This window comes from Bolinopsis microptera, chromosome 6, assembly GCF_026151205.1.
Source record: "Bolinopsis microptera isolate Bmic1 chromosome 6, MBARI_Bmic_1.0, whole genome shotgun sequence".
NCBI lineage: Eukaryota > Metazoa > Ctenophora > Tentaculata > Lobata > Bolinopsidae > Bolinopsis > Bolinopsis microptera.
In genome coordinates, this window is record NC_087077.1 from 5,103,983 (window position 1) to 5,124,215 (window position 20,233).

The window sequence follows — 20,233 nt, forward strand, 5'->3', positions numbered from 1 at the left end:
TTCAATGTACATAATAATCTCGATTTGGGAAGATTATCAAGTTTCATCAAATTGAACTGTAAGCAATTATACAAGCTATCTGTACGAAATAATATCAAATTCAAATATATAAACCTGAAATATAACGTGCAATCCACAGTGCAATATAAAAACAAATTCCAACAATGATTACAAACGGTAACTTAAAGTTATTCAACCAAAAATCTAATAAAAGTTCAGTATCATCATCAATATCGACGCAGTTATTGTCAGATTCAAAAATCTATTAAACTTTCAGCATTTTTATTAATATCGTCACAGTTTTTATGCTCTCATTACATAAAGTTTTACGTTATCGTAAAATGTCTTATGTCTTCTATGAGATTTCATTATAAGTTTAGTATTCTTAATAAGTTTATATCAGTTTTTAAGTTTATTTCAGTTTTTAATCCTCACGGTTCTGCACTTGACACTATGCATAACATGAAAATAGGAAAACCATTAGTTTAAAAACGGGAGGATTTTTGATTTTCCTTTGAGCATCATCGTGAGGTATTCCGTGGGCGTGGTTTAAAATCACCCAGTCATTTCTTCCATTAATATAAATGGTTCAATTATTCTTGTAGTGCTTTCTAGAAATTGGTTGCTGTCTGTTCAGTTGCATTATATTAGGTTGAGTGGTTGGAGTAGCGTATTGGAGTTTGCGTGTGATAATATAATCACATCAGCCCCTGAGGTGATAGTTAGTAGTTAGTAATTACAATAATATACATTAACCAGTTTATTAATTGATATATTTTAAGTCAAGGTTAGTTAGCTCCGTGTAACTACTCCACTAGAACACATAATTTGGTTCATAAGGAAATACACTTGATACTATAGTAAAATTAAGCTCAGAATTCAAAACTCAATAAACAATTAATATAAGTAGTAAAGAGTAGTATTAACCATCACAGGGCAGTATTCTGCATGGCAGGCGACCCCTGTTTCTCAGCCACAGCGTAGGTAAAGGTCTTAGAACGTCGTATTATCAGCGCCAGGACCACTCCCTGTAAAATGACATAAGGAGGATTAAGATTAACGTTTTACCAGATCGGTTAATGTGAGTTTATATCAAATTATATCAGATTGTATCAGATTATATCAGATTATATCAGATTATATCAGATTGTATCAGATTATATCAGATTGTATCAGATTATATCAGATTATATCAGATTATGTCAGATTATAACAGATTATAACAGATTATATCAGATTATATCAGATTATATCAGATTATATCAGATTGTATCAGATTATATCAGATTGTATCAGATTATATCAGATTGTATCAGATTATATCAGATTATATCAGATTATGTCAGATTATAACAGATTATAACAGATTATATCAGATTATATCAGATTATATCAGATTATATCAGATTGTATCAGATTATATCAGATTGTATCAGATTATATCAGATTATATCAGATTATGTCAGATTATAACAGATTATATCAGATTGTATCAGATTATATCAGATTGTATCAGATTATATCAGATTATAACAGATTATATCAGATTATATCAGATTGTATCAGATTATATCAGATTGTATCAGATTATATCAGATTGTATCAGATTATATCAGATTATATCAGATTATGTCAGATTATAACAGATTATAACAGATTATAACAGATTATATCAGATTGTATCAGATTATATCAGATTGTATCAGATTATATCAGATTATATCAGATTATGTCAGATTATAACAGATTATAACAGATTATATCAGATTATATCAGATTATATCAGATTATATCAGATTGTATCAGATTATATCAGATTATATCAGATTATATCAGATTATGTCAGATTATATCAGATTATATCAGTATATATAATCACTGCTGACTTGTCTATTTCTTTCAACGCTGATGTCAGTTTATAAATATCATTTTATACGATCAGCTAATCTCAGTTTAAAGAATGAGCTAAAACATACCTACCGATAAGCCAGCATGAGCAGCCGGTCGAATAGTATTAATTGCGTATTTAACAACTTTAATAATACGCAGATTACCGTCTAGTCACATTTTAACAACCAAGAAGCTTTCCTATTTTCGCTATTAAACTTCGCTCAAATAATATCAGTAATACATATTGGCATACTTATATCACTTCAAATATTTAAATATGACCTCAAATATTTAAATATTACTTCAAATATTTAAATATTACTTCAAATACGCGGTAAAATGGCGGTTAAATAATAAACTTACCATAGTTATGATTAGGATGAGCACAAAACACACAGAGATGATAATCGCGATAGTATTGACGGGGGTGGAAGGGTGAACTGATATCTCGTAACTATCCTCATACCGACCTGATTAATTAATTAATCAATTAATTAATTAATTAGATAATTAGTCATTCAGTTCATGTAATGAGGGTTATTTAAAATAAACAGATTCTTAATCAGGAGTAATCCTCAACATAACCCTCTCAAACTACAAAAGTTAAAATATGTAAGTTAAAATATTTCACCTTTTTCTCCGCCATCAAACACGCAGGTGTATTTTCCCGCACTTTTCTTTGTTAGTTCCTCTATAAAGAGCACCTCTGTTGTCTGATTATCTGTGGAATTTAAAGTTTACACGTGTGTTATTGCACGTGTGTTATTGCGCGTGTGTTATTGAACGTGTAATTGCGCGTGTGTTATTCAGGTACACGTGTTAATAGTCTAGTATTTATTGCGCGCTTCGACTTTTAAAAACATTTCCAAACAAGTGGAGACATATTTCAAGCCATTCAATCCATTCAAGCGAGAATATTATCAAATTCGCGTTACAAACAGTATTCCCTTTATGACATTGAATCTATTGTAATTTATTATTAAACCCTAAACTAAAGTAATCATTAAACTAACTAGCGGTAGTAGTAAAGTAGCGCTCAGCCACCCTGCCATCAGCTAACACGCCCACCCCACCAGTAGTGACTATCTTCACGTCACCATGTCTCCAGAACACATCCACTGGGGAGTCAGCAGGAATGTCGTGTAGTAAAACACACCGGATTATTAGGGTGTCTCCTTCTGTGTACCGCCTGGAAATAACTCTACTTTAGGGATTATTAGGGTGTCTCCTTCTGTGTACCGCCTGGGAATAACTCTACTTTAGGGGTTATTAGGGTGTCTCCTTATGTGTACCGCCTGGAAATAACTCTACTTTAGGGATTATTAGGGTGTCTCCTTCTGTGTACCGCCTGGAAATAACTCTACTTTAGGGATTATTAGGGTGTCTCCTTCTGTGTACCGCCTGGAAATAACTCTACTTTAGGGGTTATTAGGGTGTCTCCTTCTGTGTACCGCCTGGAAATAACTCTACTTTAGGGATTATTAGGGTGTCTCCTTCTGTGTACCGCCTGGAAATAACTCTACTTTAGGGATTATTAGGGTGTCTCCTTCTGTGTACCGCCTGGAAATAACTCTACTTTAGGGATTATTAGGGTGTCTCCTTCTGTGTACCGCCTGGAAATAACTCTACTTTAGGGATTATTAGGGTGTCTCCTTCTGTGTACCGCCTGGAAATAACTCTACTTTAGGGGGGAGCAGGGCACTTTAGTTTTATCAAATTATTCAAAATAAAAAGAATTCAGCTATCTTTAAAACCAGCTTCTTCAAAGATAAATTCATCAAAGACTAACTGTTTGTTAGTGATAACACTGACAGACACAGGAGGTTGTTCAACAATCTCCACTTTTCCATCCCTGTATATAGGTGACACGTGACTGCCAGGTGAGGTTTCACACCTCACATCAGGTGAGGTTTGTAGCTGGGAGATATAGAGGAGACTCTCCTCATCTGAAGGGAGGGGTGGTTAGAGGCTACGGAGTACAATTACTAAAAGTTGGGGGTGGCAAGATAATTTAGGGCGCTACTTTCCACAATGATGTAGATTTCAGATTGCTAACATCGAGAGTCAAGCGGGTATCTTTGTTAGTGATACGATTATCATTCACCAAATCATTCAAGAAACTCGTAAACTCACTTGAAGGGTAGGAGAGACCGACGTCCTCAAACTCCTGATCCTCTTCCTTAATCTTGTAGACAACCCCCCAGTCCTGGCCCCTAACACCGTCAATATTGTCAACTATACACGAGAATATTACAGTAGCTCCTTCTGCTGCTCGATAAACCTGAATATAATTACAAAGTGGTCGGGGAATAGACTAATAGAGATATGAAAGAAAATATTACATAAATATATCAAATAGTAATTTAAACTTCCAAATATTCCACTAAACTCCGATTTGCAGCCCTCAATACAGTTTATAGGTGAAACCCCGCGATAGGAAAAACTGATCCAAACATCATTTCACAATAAACAAAAAACAGGTTTTGCTGTAGAACCAGCAGTTACCTGAGGAGAGACAGTAATGATGGGTTGTTTGACCACCGTTATCTCCACATCAAAGCTCCACAGAGTGTGCACGTCAGTCTGCGCGATACAGCTGTACGTGCCTGCTGCTTCTAGCCCGGGTGTGTCTACCTGGGTATAACCAGATGGTAAAATATCCTCACTGAACATTGAAAATGGCTTCAAATTCAAAATAGGAAGTTTAGAATCAGGGGGATTAAAATAAGTAACCATCACTTCTCATTGTAGACGGACACGTCCATTTTCGCCATTTATAAAATGTTTGATAAAAAGAGGCATGTACAGCTGTACTCAATTCTTGAAGATTGATAAGAGAAATATGTGATACCTGAAGAGTCTCCTCCATTTCCGTGCCGCTTGTCTCTGATGTTGTATCAGACACCGTCACCCCGTTATGGTACCAAACTAAGGACAGTGGTAAATTTATTTAAGTTATCGACCCTGTGTTTTGCGGCCGCTACATTTCGCGAGGAGGGCCGATGAAAGTATCAAAATTGTACCTTGATACTTTATCAAAAGTTATAATTTGCAGCTTTGATATTTTACAAAGAACTGTCCGATCTTCGGACGTCAGAACTTCACGAAAATTAAACGATGGACCGTTGTGCAATGTTTTGCAGCCAGCATGAGCAAGAACCATCATGATTGAGATTCTGACGCATGAATTTAATGGATTGCTTAAAAATACTTCCAGCCATATTTTGGATCGCCAAAAGCACTAGCATCATAACTATATTACAGGCTATGTAGTAAGAGAGTCAGTTAACTGGTGCTGATGTGTGGAAAGCGTGATCTTGCTCTCCATTAAAGTATCAAATTCTGCAGAAAGAAAAATTATAGTACTGACCTACTTAAATTTGAGGTATGATAACTGTCTCACCAATCTGAACACTGACCTGCTGACCAAGAAGTATCTAGAAACCTGGTCACCATGGTTACAGACGCTGTGATTGGTTCACTTCGAGCCAAACAGGCCTTTGATTCAGTGATTGGTTCACTGAGAGCCAAACAAGCCAAGCACGTGACGCTAATAATCACTTCACGTGACCTGTAATCATCCAATCACATAAAAGCTCCCATTTTCGTTACAGTTCTAATAACGACTATAACTAGTGGTATGTTCAACCATTTTATGTGATTTTCAGTGGACCCGATGTAGATAATATAATTCATTATACATTATCATTCATTCTACATTATCAAAATTTAAATCCGCTTTCAAGCACTAACCACCAGTCACCAGTTACCATGGTTACTGTCATTAATTAGTGAATGATTCCCAAATACCTGCGGTACCACTGTCACGATGTCATTTAGACTAAAGTGACAGTACAATAGCAGCAGACCATTTTTGAATTATTACACGTCCATTATAATGGTAATATAACGCATTATGAAATGAAACGTTTATTAATTAATTCTTCTCAGAATTATTACAATATATTGTAGGGCTCAGAAGGGCAAAAATCAAATTGAGGGCTGACAGTTATAATGTCAAAGCGACTGCGTCACCACTTAACACAATCTGAACTACAATTGAAATTTCTTCTTAAATCCGCCTATTAATTTAGCGTCTTGTGCAGTTGCCCAATTCAGAGAACCCAGAGGATATATTAAAGTCATTATTGTAACGGTATATTAGAACCAGACAGATAATTACCTCATATTACCTTGCGGTAGGCCTAGTTAAACAAGGAGCCTCCCTACAGAGTACAGACCTACCTATATTCGAAATTACGATTTAAATTAGTTAACCCTGATTTACCGCAGCTGTTTCCTTTCCCAAACTCCCCGCGGTAAATTGGGGTTTCACTCCACTACACTGATAAACCAGTACTGACAATAGTAAACCTACCAATCTGAGGGTCTGATAGCTCAGGGTCCCGGAACACAACACAGGTCAGCTGAGGGACCCAACATTCTCATACTGAACTAGAGACGTTACATTCTTCTCATTCTTTGAGTCCACCGTGATGTTGTACCCCTGTAAATACACCTCGTTCAAATCTCTGCCTGAGTTTCAGCGAGGAAGCCCGTGTTGGTTCAACAATGATTTATATAAACAGCAGATTGGCAGACTGTTTCAAAATGTTTGGTTTAGCCTAGCCTATTTAAATGTATAATTCCCTTGAGAAATTTATACAGTTTTAGATTGACGGACTTTTCGAAGGTTTTTTGGAATAAAATGATAAATAAACAATAATCTGTTTGAGTACGATTTGTAAGCATCATACCCTTAGTTTATAGTAGGTAGGTGAAGATTCTATTGAGCCCAGTTCGTTTACAGCCTCAAACCAGTACGAGCCATTAAACCGTCTCTGAAAATATGCAGTTTAGCATTAAACCGTCTCTGAAAATATGCAGTTTATGTTTAACTAACAGATCTGAATACCGTTTTGAGAGGTGAACTTTAACTAATGAGCTTCCAGAATTGACCAAAACCAAGAATCACTGTCACCTCCCCGCCACCAGTATCCAGAATATTCTAGATTTAACGATCTGCTTGTAATAATAATAGATTACGATTATATCAGTTTATGTATGACGTAAAAGGGTAAAGAAGCGGTTAAGAGGTGACAGATCAGTTTAAGAGGTGGCAGATACTAGGAAAATCTTCTAAACTGAAATATAAAATATTCCGAACTTCTTGAAATGTGCCATTCCGAATATTTTGCCCCTAGTCGGAAATCTCTGACCTTTCTAAATTCTATCCCATAGAGAACCGGTATTTAAAGTGAATGCATTATCATCTGATGACAATAATTAAAAACTTTCTGAGAAAACTTTTAGGAAGAAAAATTGTTCTATAACATAGAAGAATTTTTCGCGAAAAATCTTCCGATTTTCTCAGAAAGTATTATCTCTATTATAATTCAGAGAATTATTTCTGTATGTCTGTCTGTATGTACGACCGCCCACGTGCAAATTAGATGAAAAATATGAACTTGCGTAGTAACCATGGTAACGAGGGTTGTTACACGCACGTGCACGTGCAAAGATTGTTAAAATGGCATTTTTTATCGTTTTTGTTGATATTACGTTGTGTTTAGTGCGAGCAACATTTTAATTGGCTGTATCTTCGGTTGTGTAGGATATTTTTTGACGCGATTTTAACTTACTAACAAAAAATACTATTAGTTTCCTTCCTGTGACCACGGGTTTTCTAGTCATTATTATAATTCAAAGAATTATTCTGTCTGTCTGTCTGTCTGTATGTACGACCGCCCACGTGCAAATCAGACGAGAAATAGGAAGTTAGGTAAAACCAAAAGGTTGCATAGCAACGGTGTTGTAATGCACACGTGCACGTGCAAAGATTGTTGGAACGGCATTTTGATCGGTTTTGTGGTAATTACGTTGTGTTTAAAGTGTATAACATTTAAATCTGCTGTATCTTCGGTTGGGATGAATATTTTTTGATGCAATTAAATCTTTCTTTCAAAGAATACTACTAGCTTCATCCCTGTTACCACGGGCTTTCTAGTATTAAATAATATAGGCTTTTCCTAATTTTAAAAAGTAATTATACTTTCCAATGCAATGTTTTTAATGTTACGCCATATTTAAAAACGTTTGACCCTAACCATAGTTATGGGCATATCAATCTTATCTCATTGTACACAGCGATACAAAGAGATACTTTCGAATTGTAATATAGATTGTTTATTAATCATTTAGCTAAGAGTTATCAAATGTTTAATCACGTGTTCAAGAAAATTCGTACCGTTCCGCCCTTAAGGTTAAGCAAAGTTTCGTCGTTTAGCAAATGATAATAATTCAGTTCGCTGGGGTCCTCCATTATCAGTTCCTGAAAATACACGTCATGTCAAACACTAGGTACAAGGGCACTAGAAGACTTATTTCGAGTTAAACTTTAAAATATTATAATATTGTGTCAGGTAATTTTTCTACTTATCGTGCAGTTGGTCCATAGTCCATACCTTTAAATTTTGTCCAAAATATATTTCCTATTCTCAATACATGGTAACAAAACTTGAGCCCCCCTCCCCCCCCCCACTCTCCCCCATCTTAATATCGTCTAACTTCACCAGTTTCCGGCAACCTCAAAGTAAAGTACTCAAATTGGGAAAGTTTTACCAGTATTTAAAAAGCTGTCAAAACGGCACCAGATTTGTGAAGAACACCCACGAAGGTAATTGATGTTCTGCCGGTTAACTACTTATTTTTACGACATACCCTCTAAAATCACTTCATGATATTGAACTTAAGTCTAATCACCTTCTATCGTAAGCAAATTTATGGAGAACAGTTACAGGCTTGAATATCTTGTGACTTCTAAACCTTGTAACCTCTTAACCTCGGAAAACTTTGGGTATGGATACCAGAGTAACTCTCCGATAGAGTTACTCTTGAGAGGAAAGGGGGAAGGTTCTAATCAACTATTAACTAATTAATTTCTAAATATTAATTAATTAAAATCATCAATGTTGATACCTTGATGTTGACAGGTTGTTGTTGAGGACAGCAGGGAGCATGCCACCAGGTTATGGAGGGGGCTGGGTAACCGCTAACATTAACCGTCAGAATTACATCTTCGTATAACTGGATATTATGGTAATTAATTACTTCATTGAATAGGTAGTTAGTAATAATAATGTGTAAAAATAAAATACTATTATATTGTGTGTAAAAACCCATTTTTTTAGTTTTTACTTAAATTTTTTGAACTGGTTTACCGAATAAAAAACCTCTGGATCGGTGGTACACTCACAGAAACAAACTCCGGGACTCGTTGAAAGGAGACAATCTCAGGTTTGTACTTGACTGTAAGGAAGAACTTGTGCTCTCTAGTTCTGTCTCCGTAGCTTATGATGAACTTGTACATTCCTGTGACATACATTATTATACATTATACATTATTATACACTCCTGAAACATGATAAAATTATACATTCTTGAGATATGATATACATTACACATTCCTGGGATATCATAAAGTTATAAATTCCTGATAAATTTATACATTCTTGAGGAATGACGAATTTTATGAGGACGAATCAACGTGCAATTGGGAGATATTTAGTAGCAGAACAACACGTTCTTTATTTTTAAAGTTTTATAATACCTTAATCTAAAGAAATATTCAGAGACACATGTGTAAATCTTTACCGAATACTTTAACACGACCACAAACCATGGTGTTGAGGTTGGGACTCGGAGATAGCGAATCTGAGACTGTTGCTGATATCCGAGATGGTAACCTGGTCACTGAGATCTTGCTCCGGGTAGGATGCCACCTGCACTGCTGCCTTGTCTGGAGCTGCAGTAAATATCTGGACAAGGCTCCTTTTAGCATAAGAGCAATAAACGGGAACACTACACATTTTGCCCCAGAAACATCATCAAAAGTTGATATTAAGAAAATCAATCCCATAATATATCATGTCCCGGGTCCCCTCACAGGCACGTAGCCAGGGGGGGGGGGGGGGGGGGCCAGCGGGGCTGCAGCCCCCCTGAAAAAAATTGAACCCCAGAAAAAAATAAGCCCCCTAGTCCCCATGGTTGTCTGGTAACTGGGCTGTGTTTATGACTGCAGTCTGTACTGTTTCAACGGCAGGCAAATGACTTCAGCATTTCGTAAATTATTCCCAAATCCCCCTATACATGTACTTATTCCATTCAATGTGGCAAGTACTGAGTTCGGTAGGGACTGGTAAGACATTTTGGCATTTGCTTAGTGCTAAATTTCCAGCGAAAAATTAAAGAGCAGTATTAAATTTCTTTAATGCCAAATGTCGTCTAAAACACCCTATTTCTCAAAATTTTCGCTCGCCGAGGGCCCCCCGGCCCCCCAAAGAAAAATCCTGGCTACGTGCCTGTCCCCTGATTACAACCAAATCCTCTACTTCCTCTCAATACACTCAAGTTATTCAATTAATCATCCATCAACTAATATCTCTTGTCCGGCCTATATCGGCATTTTGTCTGTGATTAATTGCTGAAGTCATTTAGTCAAATCATGGAATCATGGAGCTATAAAACTATAAAAGGTGACATAAATGACTGGAATCTTTAATATTTATATTCTTTGATTATTTGATTCCTTGCGTGGTATTTATTGAAAGCAGGTCTCTAGATCTGATGCCGAGAAAATAGGCTATATGCCGGGTCCTTAGCTTCGGATCACAGGTTTGAAATTTCTAAACTTTTCAGAAAAAATATATATAATAACTTACGAAAAATTATTTCGGGTAACGTGCCGGATCCTTGGGTTTGAATATCGTGTCCGAATCTTAACTAATTTCTTTCTAAAGTTAATAATAAGAAGATCAATCAGATATAATATTCTATCATTTCCCCTCATTGCAACGAAACCTTTACTCCTACCACTTCCTTTCAATATACCTAAATAATTCATTATTTGAGCTATTCAATTAATTCTCCACCAACTAATATCTCTTGTCTGGCCGATATCGCCACTTTCCGACTTCCTTAAACACTCCCCAGACTTCACTGCCTGTGACTCTCACTAAGTTCTATTATATGAATTATATTTTCAGCTTCTCTGGATTCCGGTGTTTTCAGTGTAATTCCAGAGCTTAAATCTAAACATTCAGGTGAGCTGGCGAGTTTGTGTCCACTTGAATAATGCCAATGGAATAAACCATGGACTGTCACATGTGGAATTAGGACTAATGTGACAGTATGTCACACTATTGATGAACACGATAAACCATCCCTTTATTTCTGACACCCTAAAATAAAACCTTTGATCCTCACCTCGCTTGACCCCTGTTAGTATTACCAAATAGCAGAGAAATTGATTATGTCGTCTGTGATTAATTTCTGAAGCCATTTAGTCGAATCATGGCACTACTATAATAGAGGACAGGTATAGAAACGTGAATGTGGTCATAAATGGTTGGGATCTTTAGAACTTTAATATTCGAGTTCTTTGGTTGGGATCTTTAGAACTTTAATATTCGAGTTCTTTGGTTGGGATCTTTAGAACTTTAATATTCGAGTTCTTTGGTTTGGATCTTTAGAACTTAAATAATATTCGAGTTCTTTGGTTGGGATCTTTAGAACTTTAATTTTCGAGTTCTTTGGTTGGGATCTTTAGAACTTTAATATTCGAGTTCTTTGGTTGGGATCTTTAGAACTTTAATATTCGAGTTCTTTGGTTGGGATCTTTAGAACTTTAATATTCGAGTTCTTTGGTTGGGATCTTTAGAACTTTAATATTCGAGTTCTTTGGTTGGGATCTTTAGAACTTTAATATTATTCGAGTTCTTTGATTCCTTGCATTTTAAACAGACACAGTTTTGTGCGCTCCTTTAGAATATTTAGCATTTTACCAATGAAAACCGTGCATTTGTTACAATTTATAAATTTAAGATACTCAAAGGACAGTCAACGTCAGCATCTAACTTGGAGTTTTAAACCGTAAAAGGCCCTCGCTATTTAGTTCTTTGACGCCTCGCATTATATATCATGATCTTCAGAATCATTTATTTCGTTTAAAATTTATTTCGTTTTTAAAGTTTTAAAATTTCATTGCCAATTCAAAACCGAGCTATGAAACCTGCATTTCAGCTAAATAACAGCTGACTTAAGTGTTATAGACTTTAGTGTTATATTAGACTGAACAGTACTCTGATCCAACTAATTTCTCATTATTCGGGCACATCGCTGTTTAAAATCGGAGGTCGCCAGAAATCAGAATTACGGGAAATTTCCAATTTCCATTCTGGTGAATATTACTTCCAACTAAACTTATACGTCTTTAATACCCACTTTAATAACGACATTAGTAAGGTGGTGTCCAATATAATTAGTAACGAAAACGCCGGATTACTCCATTAATTTGCGTGGAGTCTAGAAAATCACCAGACGCGGGATTTAGTAGCGATTCCAATATTATATCGAATAGCTGAATTGTTAAATTATTAAAACGACCTCAATCCTTTCCTCGACACTAAAACAATGGTTTAACCAGTAAGTCTGTCGGAGCACTAGTTGCAAACCTTTAAATCCCTTACTTGTACAATGTACTCGAGTACGGGGCGTGGTAACATTCTTATTTAACGGTACAGCACACATATTTCAAGTGTTAATCACCCCGGTAACATGTTAGAAATTCGAAGATCTACCAAAAAAAGGTTCCTATTTTTTTGGCCAAATATAACTCGGATGTTGGGTTACGTTGGGTTCGATTTCACTAAGGAATGTTGATTGTTGAAGATGATTAACCTCATTCCGGGATTTCGTTTCAGGTATTTGATTTTCGTTTATGAGTGACGCAATTAAGTTACCACAACGTACCACTTCACCTCAACGTTCTCAACCAAACTACCACTTACTCACTATATTATTATATATATATCTATATATCTATAATATGTATGAACTTGCAGTTTGAAATGCTCTTACAATAAACCAGTTAGATGATCATGTCAACACAAAACCCTTATAACCATCTTGTGAACCAGGGACTAAAGGGTTTTATATAATTATCCAATTAAAGGGTTTTATATTATAACTATCGACTTCAAACCTCTTAAAATCGAGTAACCAAGCTCATTTAATTCCGGGAGATCATTCCACTACAGACTAGAAAACAAAACTCCGCAAGCAACCCAGTGTCCACGTCAATGACATTGTATTTATAATATAAAAATGGTTTATTTCGCGCAAATAAATATTATTGATGGGTTGCTAGAGTCTTCAAACAATGGGACTGCTACAGAGAATGATCGTTTAACTGCTACTAGTGACAGCTTCTGATACTATTGTAACTACTTTCTCTTCTGAGAATATGATCTCAACATCGAGGTCATCTTCTGAGAAATGATTACGAAGCCTCTATGTTGAAATACAAATCCGTTGGTGAAACTGAAAATTAGGCACGCACATCTAGGAGGCGACTAGAAAGGACACGTTATCAAAAATAAACCCCTAGATAGATAATATCATTATCTAGATACATATCAACATCTCCCCACAGAGTATGTAACCGAACTCTTACCATCTGAAAGTTGAGGAGATTAACAGGAAACACATTTAGCGGGAGACTCAGCTCGAAACTCTCCCCTCTGTTGGTGGTGACGTCTTTAGTCTCTGGGTAGACTGTGTCTGATGACTCTGGGAGAGGTTATCTCGGTAACAATTCTAAATAAGTCGACAATTGCGAGACAAACGTGAAACCCGTTTGATCCTAAGAACTTATAACTGTTTATAAGTTATATCATATATGCAAACTAAACGGGTTTCATTAAAATGCGAACTTTTAACCTCGGCCGGTTAGATCGTTTATCTTACTAAATATAAAGCGAGCCGATAAATATATTTCTATTTATTTTAATGACACCACCATCTCGACTTAACTTTGCCATAGCGCTGGACCATATTCCTGAATTTTATCACATTTATTTTGTGTTTACCATAACATTATATTGTGCTGTTTGCCTTTAGAATTGTATTCGGCCACTAAGAAACTTACCTTCTCGTCGTGGGAGGTATGCGAGGCACTCAGCATTTTGACAGGCCGTATATTAAGAATGTGAACTAAAATAAGATTTAACATAGAAAATCAAGACTTACCGTCAATAAAGACTCTGACTGCCGTCTGAGCTTCAGAGTTGGTGACACAAGTGTAGAGACCAGCGTTACTGGTATCTTTACCGTCCACTTCGTACTCCACTAGTCTGTATCCCTCTGTTGAACTGCTTAGTTCCTCCTCTGGGAGATGTGGTTATTGTTGGGTAACTTTGAGGACCTCACACGTGTGATTTAATGAAATCAGCGTGATTTATGGTTCAGTAAAACTAGATTTTGTGAGCTTTACCAATCAAAAGCGATTTAACTGAGAGTCAGTCTAGCTCAAAGGAATAAAATTTGAGTTATAGGAAGAAAGGCAGACAAATAAACCATTCTTGAGCCATTTGAGGGTTTTATCTTTGAAGGAGCTAGACGTACACTCTAAAACACCTTTCTGGTTCACAGGTATGACCAGGTACACCTGAAAAAGCACAATATTAGTTGAAACATCGATACAGCTCAAACCAGTACGTGACATCTGTACTGCCGTTTTCTCAGAAAAGAAAGTAAGTCCATATTTACCATTTCGAGATATTGGGACTTTTGCGTTTTTGGTTTTTCCCCCGCTTTTTTTTGCGTAAAATCGAAAGTGAACACGTTGAGTTATCAATAATTAGTAACATTCTAATTTGTCAGAAAAATTAAAGCGTTCGGCCTTCTATAAGCTTAGAAATAACCATTTTTTTCCTACTCTTGCCGAAGGCAAAAAGATCGTAGGGAATAAGTAATCGGGTTTGGATATATGAGGTGGCCCGACGGCCCTACGGTGATGACAAAAGTCTGCTCCTTCGCAATATATACCACTCCCCTATAATTATGTGTTTAGGAAGCGTCTGTTATGCTGCGCGCCACGCTAGCCATGTGTTAAATAATTACAGTGAAGTTCCTCCTTCGCAAAGTTATTTTCCGCAATTTTCTGGATTCATTTTAATTGTTGATGCGCGGTGCTACATTGGTCAAATAAATCGTAAATTTTTACCATGCGCGAATCCCACTCATTTATTAAAAACTTATGTAAGTATGTTGCACTTTTTTCCAGTCAAACTTTTCACTCGAAAGAATTAATGGTACAACTAGTACTACAAGTACATCGTAGGGAAAATTGATCGTGCGTGGTTTAACCGCGGCGAAATTCTTGTTATGCCAAATAATTGAGCTCATTTTTCATACTGGATGGACTTTCACTTACTTCTTTTTCTGAGAAAAATGGGACTTACTTGAACCTTTTCTGAGAAAATTTTTTCTGAGAAGGAAGTAAGTCTGGGATCTGTGCATTTTTTATTCTATTGTCAAATATAAACAATTAAGTAAATCTGAATTGATCCATATCATTTAATATATGATTTTAAATAATAGTATGCCCCAAAACTCACCAATTTTGAAAGATTTCAGTGCATAAAAGCATAAAGTGATAACTTATCGATATTCTGATGAAAATAAACTTGATTTAAAAGATATACCGAAACTAAACATTCTCTGCGATTAACTGCTCAATAACTGCTCATATGTTTATGTTTTGTCATTTGTGACTAAAATACATGCGGGGTTCTTTGTAAATCGACCACCAAATTTTTATTGAGGCCTTAAGGAAAATTTTGATCACTTTAGTAAGGTTAAGATGTAATTATACATCGATCCTAAAAATTGTTCTTTTTGGGAAATCGCTTTCTAAAAATCCGTTTTTAGCATGCTTTGATAGGAAGTAAGTCCAGCTACTTCTTCCTATCACAGATAATTTATCTCAGAAAAGGAAGTAAGTCCGGACTTACGTCCTTCTCTCAGAAATTATTTGGGCAAAACCACGAACATAATGTTTCTCAACTGGTACTTACTTCCTCGAGAATTGCATGCAACAACGTTTCCATACAATAATATGTTGCTCATGTTGTAGAAAATTTTCTACTGAAAATTTTGATACCAATATTACTATAATTCGAAAAATTGGACTTACTTCCTTTTCTGAGAAAACGGCAGTGTAAACCAGTACGTGACCTAGTACGTGACGTTTGTAAACCAGTACGTGACCATGACCTAGTACGTGACGTTTGTTCTTGGCCAGATAAAAAGGTTGATTGTCCTCATTACTTTGCACTCCGACTATTATTCGGTAGTTTTGTAGTTGCAACACTGCGCAGATAGAGAAGCCCAATCTATACGATTAGAATATAAGCTTCACTCCACAGAAAGAATACCTCTTGCTTCTTGTTTAATCACCGGAGATATAACCAACCATACGTGAAGTAATAAACATTATTACTTTTGGGTACATCAGGCTCCCATCCTCATCACGCATAGGTATCACTTCAACTTCTTTCGTGTGATTTACCATGGAAATTTGTTTTTGTTTCCTCAATTTTCTTAGTTCATCATGATGATGAAATAACATTCGATGAAAGAACGTTCATATTATATAACTGATATTGTGATATATTGACAATGTTTCAGAGTCTTTATTTTCAGTTTCTTAATTTATAAAAATAAGGCAGTTTCACTTTTATTTTAAGTATTTCTTCATTCGATTTAGCTGACTTGTTTTTGTTGTTGCAGGATCTAGACATCTACAGATCACAGTTTAAATTGAAGACGTTTCGATGATTAAATCATGCTAGATTTTATTTGCACTCATTCCTAGATGCCGACATTGAGAACTCTGTGTACTGAAAGTATTTTGCAAAATTATTGGTGGTCTACAACCGACTGTGTGTCCAAATTTACCCCACCCTCTTTTTGGGAGGGATAATTATGGACACCTGGAAAATGATTAACTAGTAAGTGGTTTTTCATTAATCCAGCTTGGTCAGAGATCATACATGTACAAAATATTCTCAATTTCATGACTTAGTACCTTAAAACAACTGAAACGATTCAGATTAAATCCACCACTCGATTATAAGAAAAGAACCCCGCCCATTACTACTCTTTCATTTCCATTAGAGCATTGGCTTAAACAGCGACCACTGCACCGTAATCACGGTTATTTAACGGCTTTGCATTACTTATACTACTATTGTCTATTATCAATATCAAATAATATAATTTGTTAACGGTTGTTAAGCTTTAAAAGATTACTCGTTTCATAGGTCAATGCGATTGAGCCATTTTGATCGAATTTACTGGCTGTCGCACGTACCTGCCAGATTTTAATGAATAAATACCACAAATAGGAGTTTCTTGATTCCGTCATGGTGCCATTGAATATTGATACACATGGTTATTAAGATTACTTCCCCCGTATTTACCTTGCCCTATGTTTGATTACAAGTTCTGTCAAATTTAACATCCTCGATTATCTTTATTGCTATATCGTTACTTAATTATTCAAGAATTGATATTTAATTAATATCAAATAAATTTGTGGGTCAGTAACCAATGTAACATGGGTAAATGTAATTGAGCCGTAAATCTGCATTTGATTTGATTTATTGGTTGACTGTATAACTGTCACAGAAATCCACGTAATGCCAGATTTTAATGAAGAAATACCCAAAATAGGAGTTTAATGATTCCATCATGGTACACATGGCCTAAATCCCATAGTCAAATCGTTCACTGCTACTTTGTGTCGTAGTTTCTGTTTAGTTCCGCATATTCTAGAGAAGGCTACCTACCACTAGTACTAGACGCGGCGCAAGGTACACATAAAGTTAGAGTGAAGACTGGAGGGTGGAAGGCTGTTGTCATGCAGCCACATACCTAGAGAGACAGTTGATGCTATATTACTGAGGTGAGAGGTGTATCTGCCTTCTTGGTGCAGCCAGTAGCTTAGTAACAGTGCGATTCTAAAACGGTGACCATCAGCCATCATACCACTATTATACACACCCCTGGCCACCACGACTCTTCACGTAATGTCCCGAAGTAACATAATTAGAAAAGCAGCATGCTATTTTATTAAAAAGTTAAAATGGTTTCTGAGGGGTCCTTCTAAACGCAGAGACAGTTACACTAGAGTAATTTAGCGAGCCTGTTATAAACTATGATTGAAATTAAAAGTGGTGAACATTGAACAATGGTGGGAAGGATAACTAAGAGTATTATGATGCCAGCTATTCGGGAGAGGTTTGATATTTAGGTATAAATCTTGTTCTTGACCCCATTTCTATATTACTATATATATATCAAATTCTTAATACAATTTATCTAAAGTCTTTAATTCAGACTTCAAAGCATTTAAGTCCTGTAAATTTCCTTCCAGCATCATCAAGCCTGAGCGAGAGCGTAAAGCGCGGGTATTTCACCCGTAACTAAATTTAGAAGCTCCTCGGAATTACAGGATAGGATGAATGCAAGTCACGTGATATATTATGATTAGTCACGTGATATAACAGAACACGTGACCTGGTGTTACAGGCCAGGTGCCAATGAATGTGTGATTGCTGACTTGCTTTATTCGTTCCCTAATCTTGTCCTGTTTTAGTGTACTCACATCCTCACCACTAGTAATCTCCACCCTAGCTATGTTCCCATCAGCTACAATATCAGGGTCAGTAGTAGGGGGAGGTGAGGCTGTGGGGGTCTGAGTGTTCTGGGGTATGGAGACTGTGGAGTTAGAGGAGGAGGAGGAGAGGGTGAGGAGAAGAAGGAGCAGTGTTGTTGTTAACCTCATGTTTACCTCATGAGGTAGAGTGTGTCATCAGAGCTCTTGTAGAAGGGGGATTGTTAGTGGAGCAGAGTAACCTGTTGTAAATTATAACAATTTGAAAAAACAATTTACAATCCTGGGCGGTAGGGGGCGGTAAAATGGCAAGTTTCCTTAATATAAGGATAACTATTTATATGAATATACATTATACTTATAAGGTGGAAACTCCAATTGAGAATACGATAATGCCGAGTTCGATTTAACCATATTGTAGGGTGCCATTTCTAAGCGTGAATAATCGTATTAACATTTTCACAATTCTCCATTTGCAACTCATTACACAATTCACACCAAACTATGCTTGTGTACCAAAGGGAATAATATCTTCACCCCAATATGGTGAAATAGTTTATTTGTTTCTGATTAAGTGGTTGCAGGAATTAAAAGGCCACCAAAATCGCGAATTTTTCACACAGAGCGTCATTAACGCAGACGGAAAGGCGTAATTAAATCCAGCTAAATAATCCCAGCAAAGAATCAGTCACTTGGTTAGTGACGCACTAAGGTAATCTCGTTACGTTGTTCTAGTTCCAAATAGAACACTTTTCAAGACAACAGTTATCGCTGTTGTGAAACACTCAGTTTAGAAAGTCGTTACGATAAGGCGACTTTTAATAATTGACAAGTGTTTTGAACCACAAGTTAGGCTGAATAAAAGAGTCGAGAGTGTGAGAGGATAGGCTAAAAACTATCTGTGATCCAAGATCAAATAAATATGGAAAAAAAAACTAAAATCAACTGGTCACAAAATTCAAAAAGATGCAAAAAATACGAGGCAAAATAACTTCATAGATAAGAAATACAAAGGCGGTAAACAAGTCAACAAGTCAACAAGTCAACAAGCTGATAATGATCTTGACACAAACAACTACAAACAATAGTTTACTATCAGCGATGATTCTCATGCTAAATACATCTGACTAAAATAATTGCACGAAACAACCGGAGGTTTGACCAATTATCACTCAGCTGCTACGGCTGGGATTGGGTGAGTTAAAATTAGAACAATCAGGGTAGGATGATGTACAGAACAAGACTTGGCTGGAAATCAGCCTACTCTGGTGCTCTAATTAAGAATTAGCTCACTTTTAATGGTGACTTGGGGATATCGAAAACACATTTAGTTAACCTAGAAATATCTCTATTCTCCTATTTTCGTCCGATTAGACTAGTATAGCTGTCGCCTGTCATCTGATCATCTGATGGGAGTTAGATGAAGTGGTGGTGATGATCAAATGATTCTCACAATTATTATTAACGCTCTGGTTTGCGAGATGATTTTGAGCCTAAAATTGGCAAGAATAAAGTAATTTACAAAGCAAGTTAAACCTATTATTTAAAATTATTTCGATCAAAATTTCGACCAATTTAAACCAATTATAAATAAATTAAACACACGAAAAGGGTGCAACTGATTGCAATTAAACAGATGTTGAACACTACGGAGCACGGACTGAGAATCACTTTTCAATCTCTACAATTTAGCAGTTAACCTAGTTAAGTATAGGCCTATTTGCGTTAATAATATTCTATCGAGATCGGTCAATACTAATAGTACAACACTACTGACAAGTGACAAATGAGTTAACGTAGCATAATCATTACACAAAATACATC

The 20,233-nt window shown here is 36.1% G+C and overlaps 4 protein-coding genes across 4 annotated transcripts in view; 1 reads left to right on the forward strand and 3 right to left on the reverse strand.

Moving 5' to 3' along the window:
* The window catches only part of LOC134816708 (serine/threonine-protein kinase Tao-like), a 585,630-nt gene that overhangs the window by 324,853 nt on the left and 240,544 nt on the right, over positions 1 to 20,233 (forward strand). The gene's annotated exons all lie outside the window — the stretch shown is intronic.
* LOC134816834 (uncharacterized) overlaps positions 1 to 20,233 on the reverse strand; it is a 57,848-nt gene that overhangs the window by 27,348 nt on the left and 10,267 nt on the right. The window lies entirely within an intron of this gene.
* Positions 146 to 4,802, reverse strand: LOC134816974 (uncharacterized). Its single transcript, XM_063826035.1, has 9 exons — positions 4,742 to 4,802; positions 4,396 to 4,524; positions 4,024 to 4,171; positions 3,680 to 3,836; positions 2,904 to 3,079; positions 2,522 to 2,611; positions 2,254 to 2,360; positions 928 to 1,028; positions 146 to 710 (listed from the first exon to the last, which is right to left on the reverse strand). Exons 1-8 carry the CDS (start codon positions 4,757 to 4,759, stop codon positions 930 to 932), a joined length of 924 nt encoding a protein of 307 aa, XP_063682105.1. The 5' UTR covers positions 4,760 to 4,802; the 3' UTR covers positions 146 to 710; positions 928 to 929.
* On the reverse strand, positions 4,763 to 18,580 carry LOC134817036 (hemicentin-2-like). The gene is made up of 11 exons (XM_063826117.1): positions 18,356 to 18,580; positions 14,305 to 14,395; positions 13,978 to 14,115; positions 13,403 to 13,518; positions 9,569 to 9,707; positions 9,146 to 9,261; positions 8,869 to 8,976; positions 8,138 to 8,221; positions 6,648 to 6,731; positions 6,269 to 6,397; positions 4,763 to 4,818 (listed from the first exon to the last, which is right to left on the reverse strand). Exons 1-10 carry the CDS (start codon positions 18,578 to 18,580, stop codon positions 6,314 to 6,316), a joined length of 1,185 nt encoding a protein of 394 aa, XP_063682187.1. The 3' UTR covers positions 4,763 to 4,818; positions 6,269 to 6,313.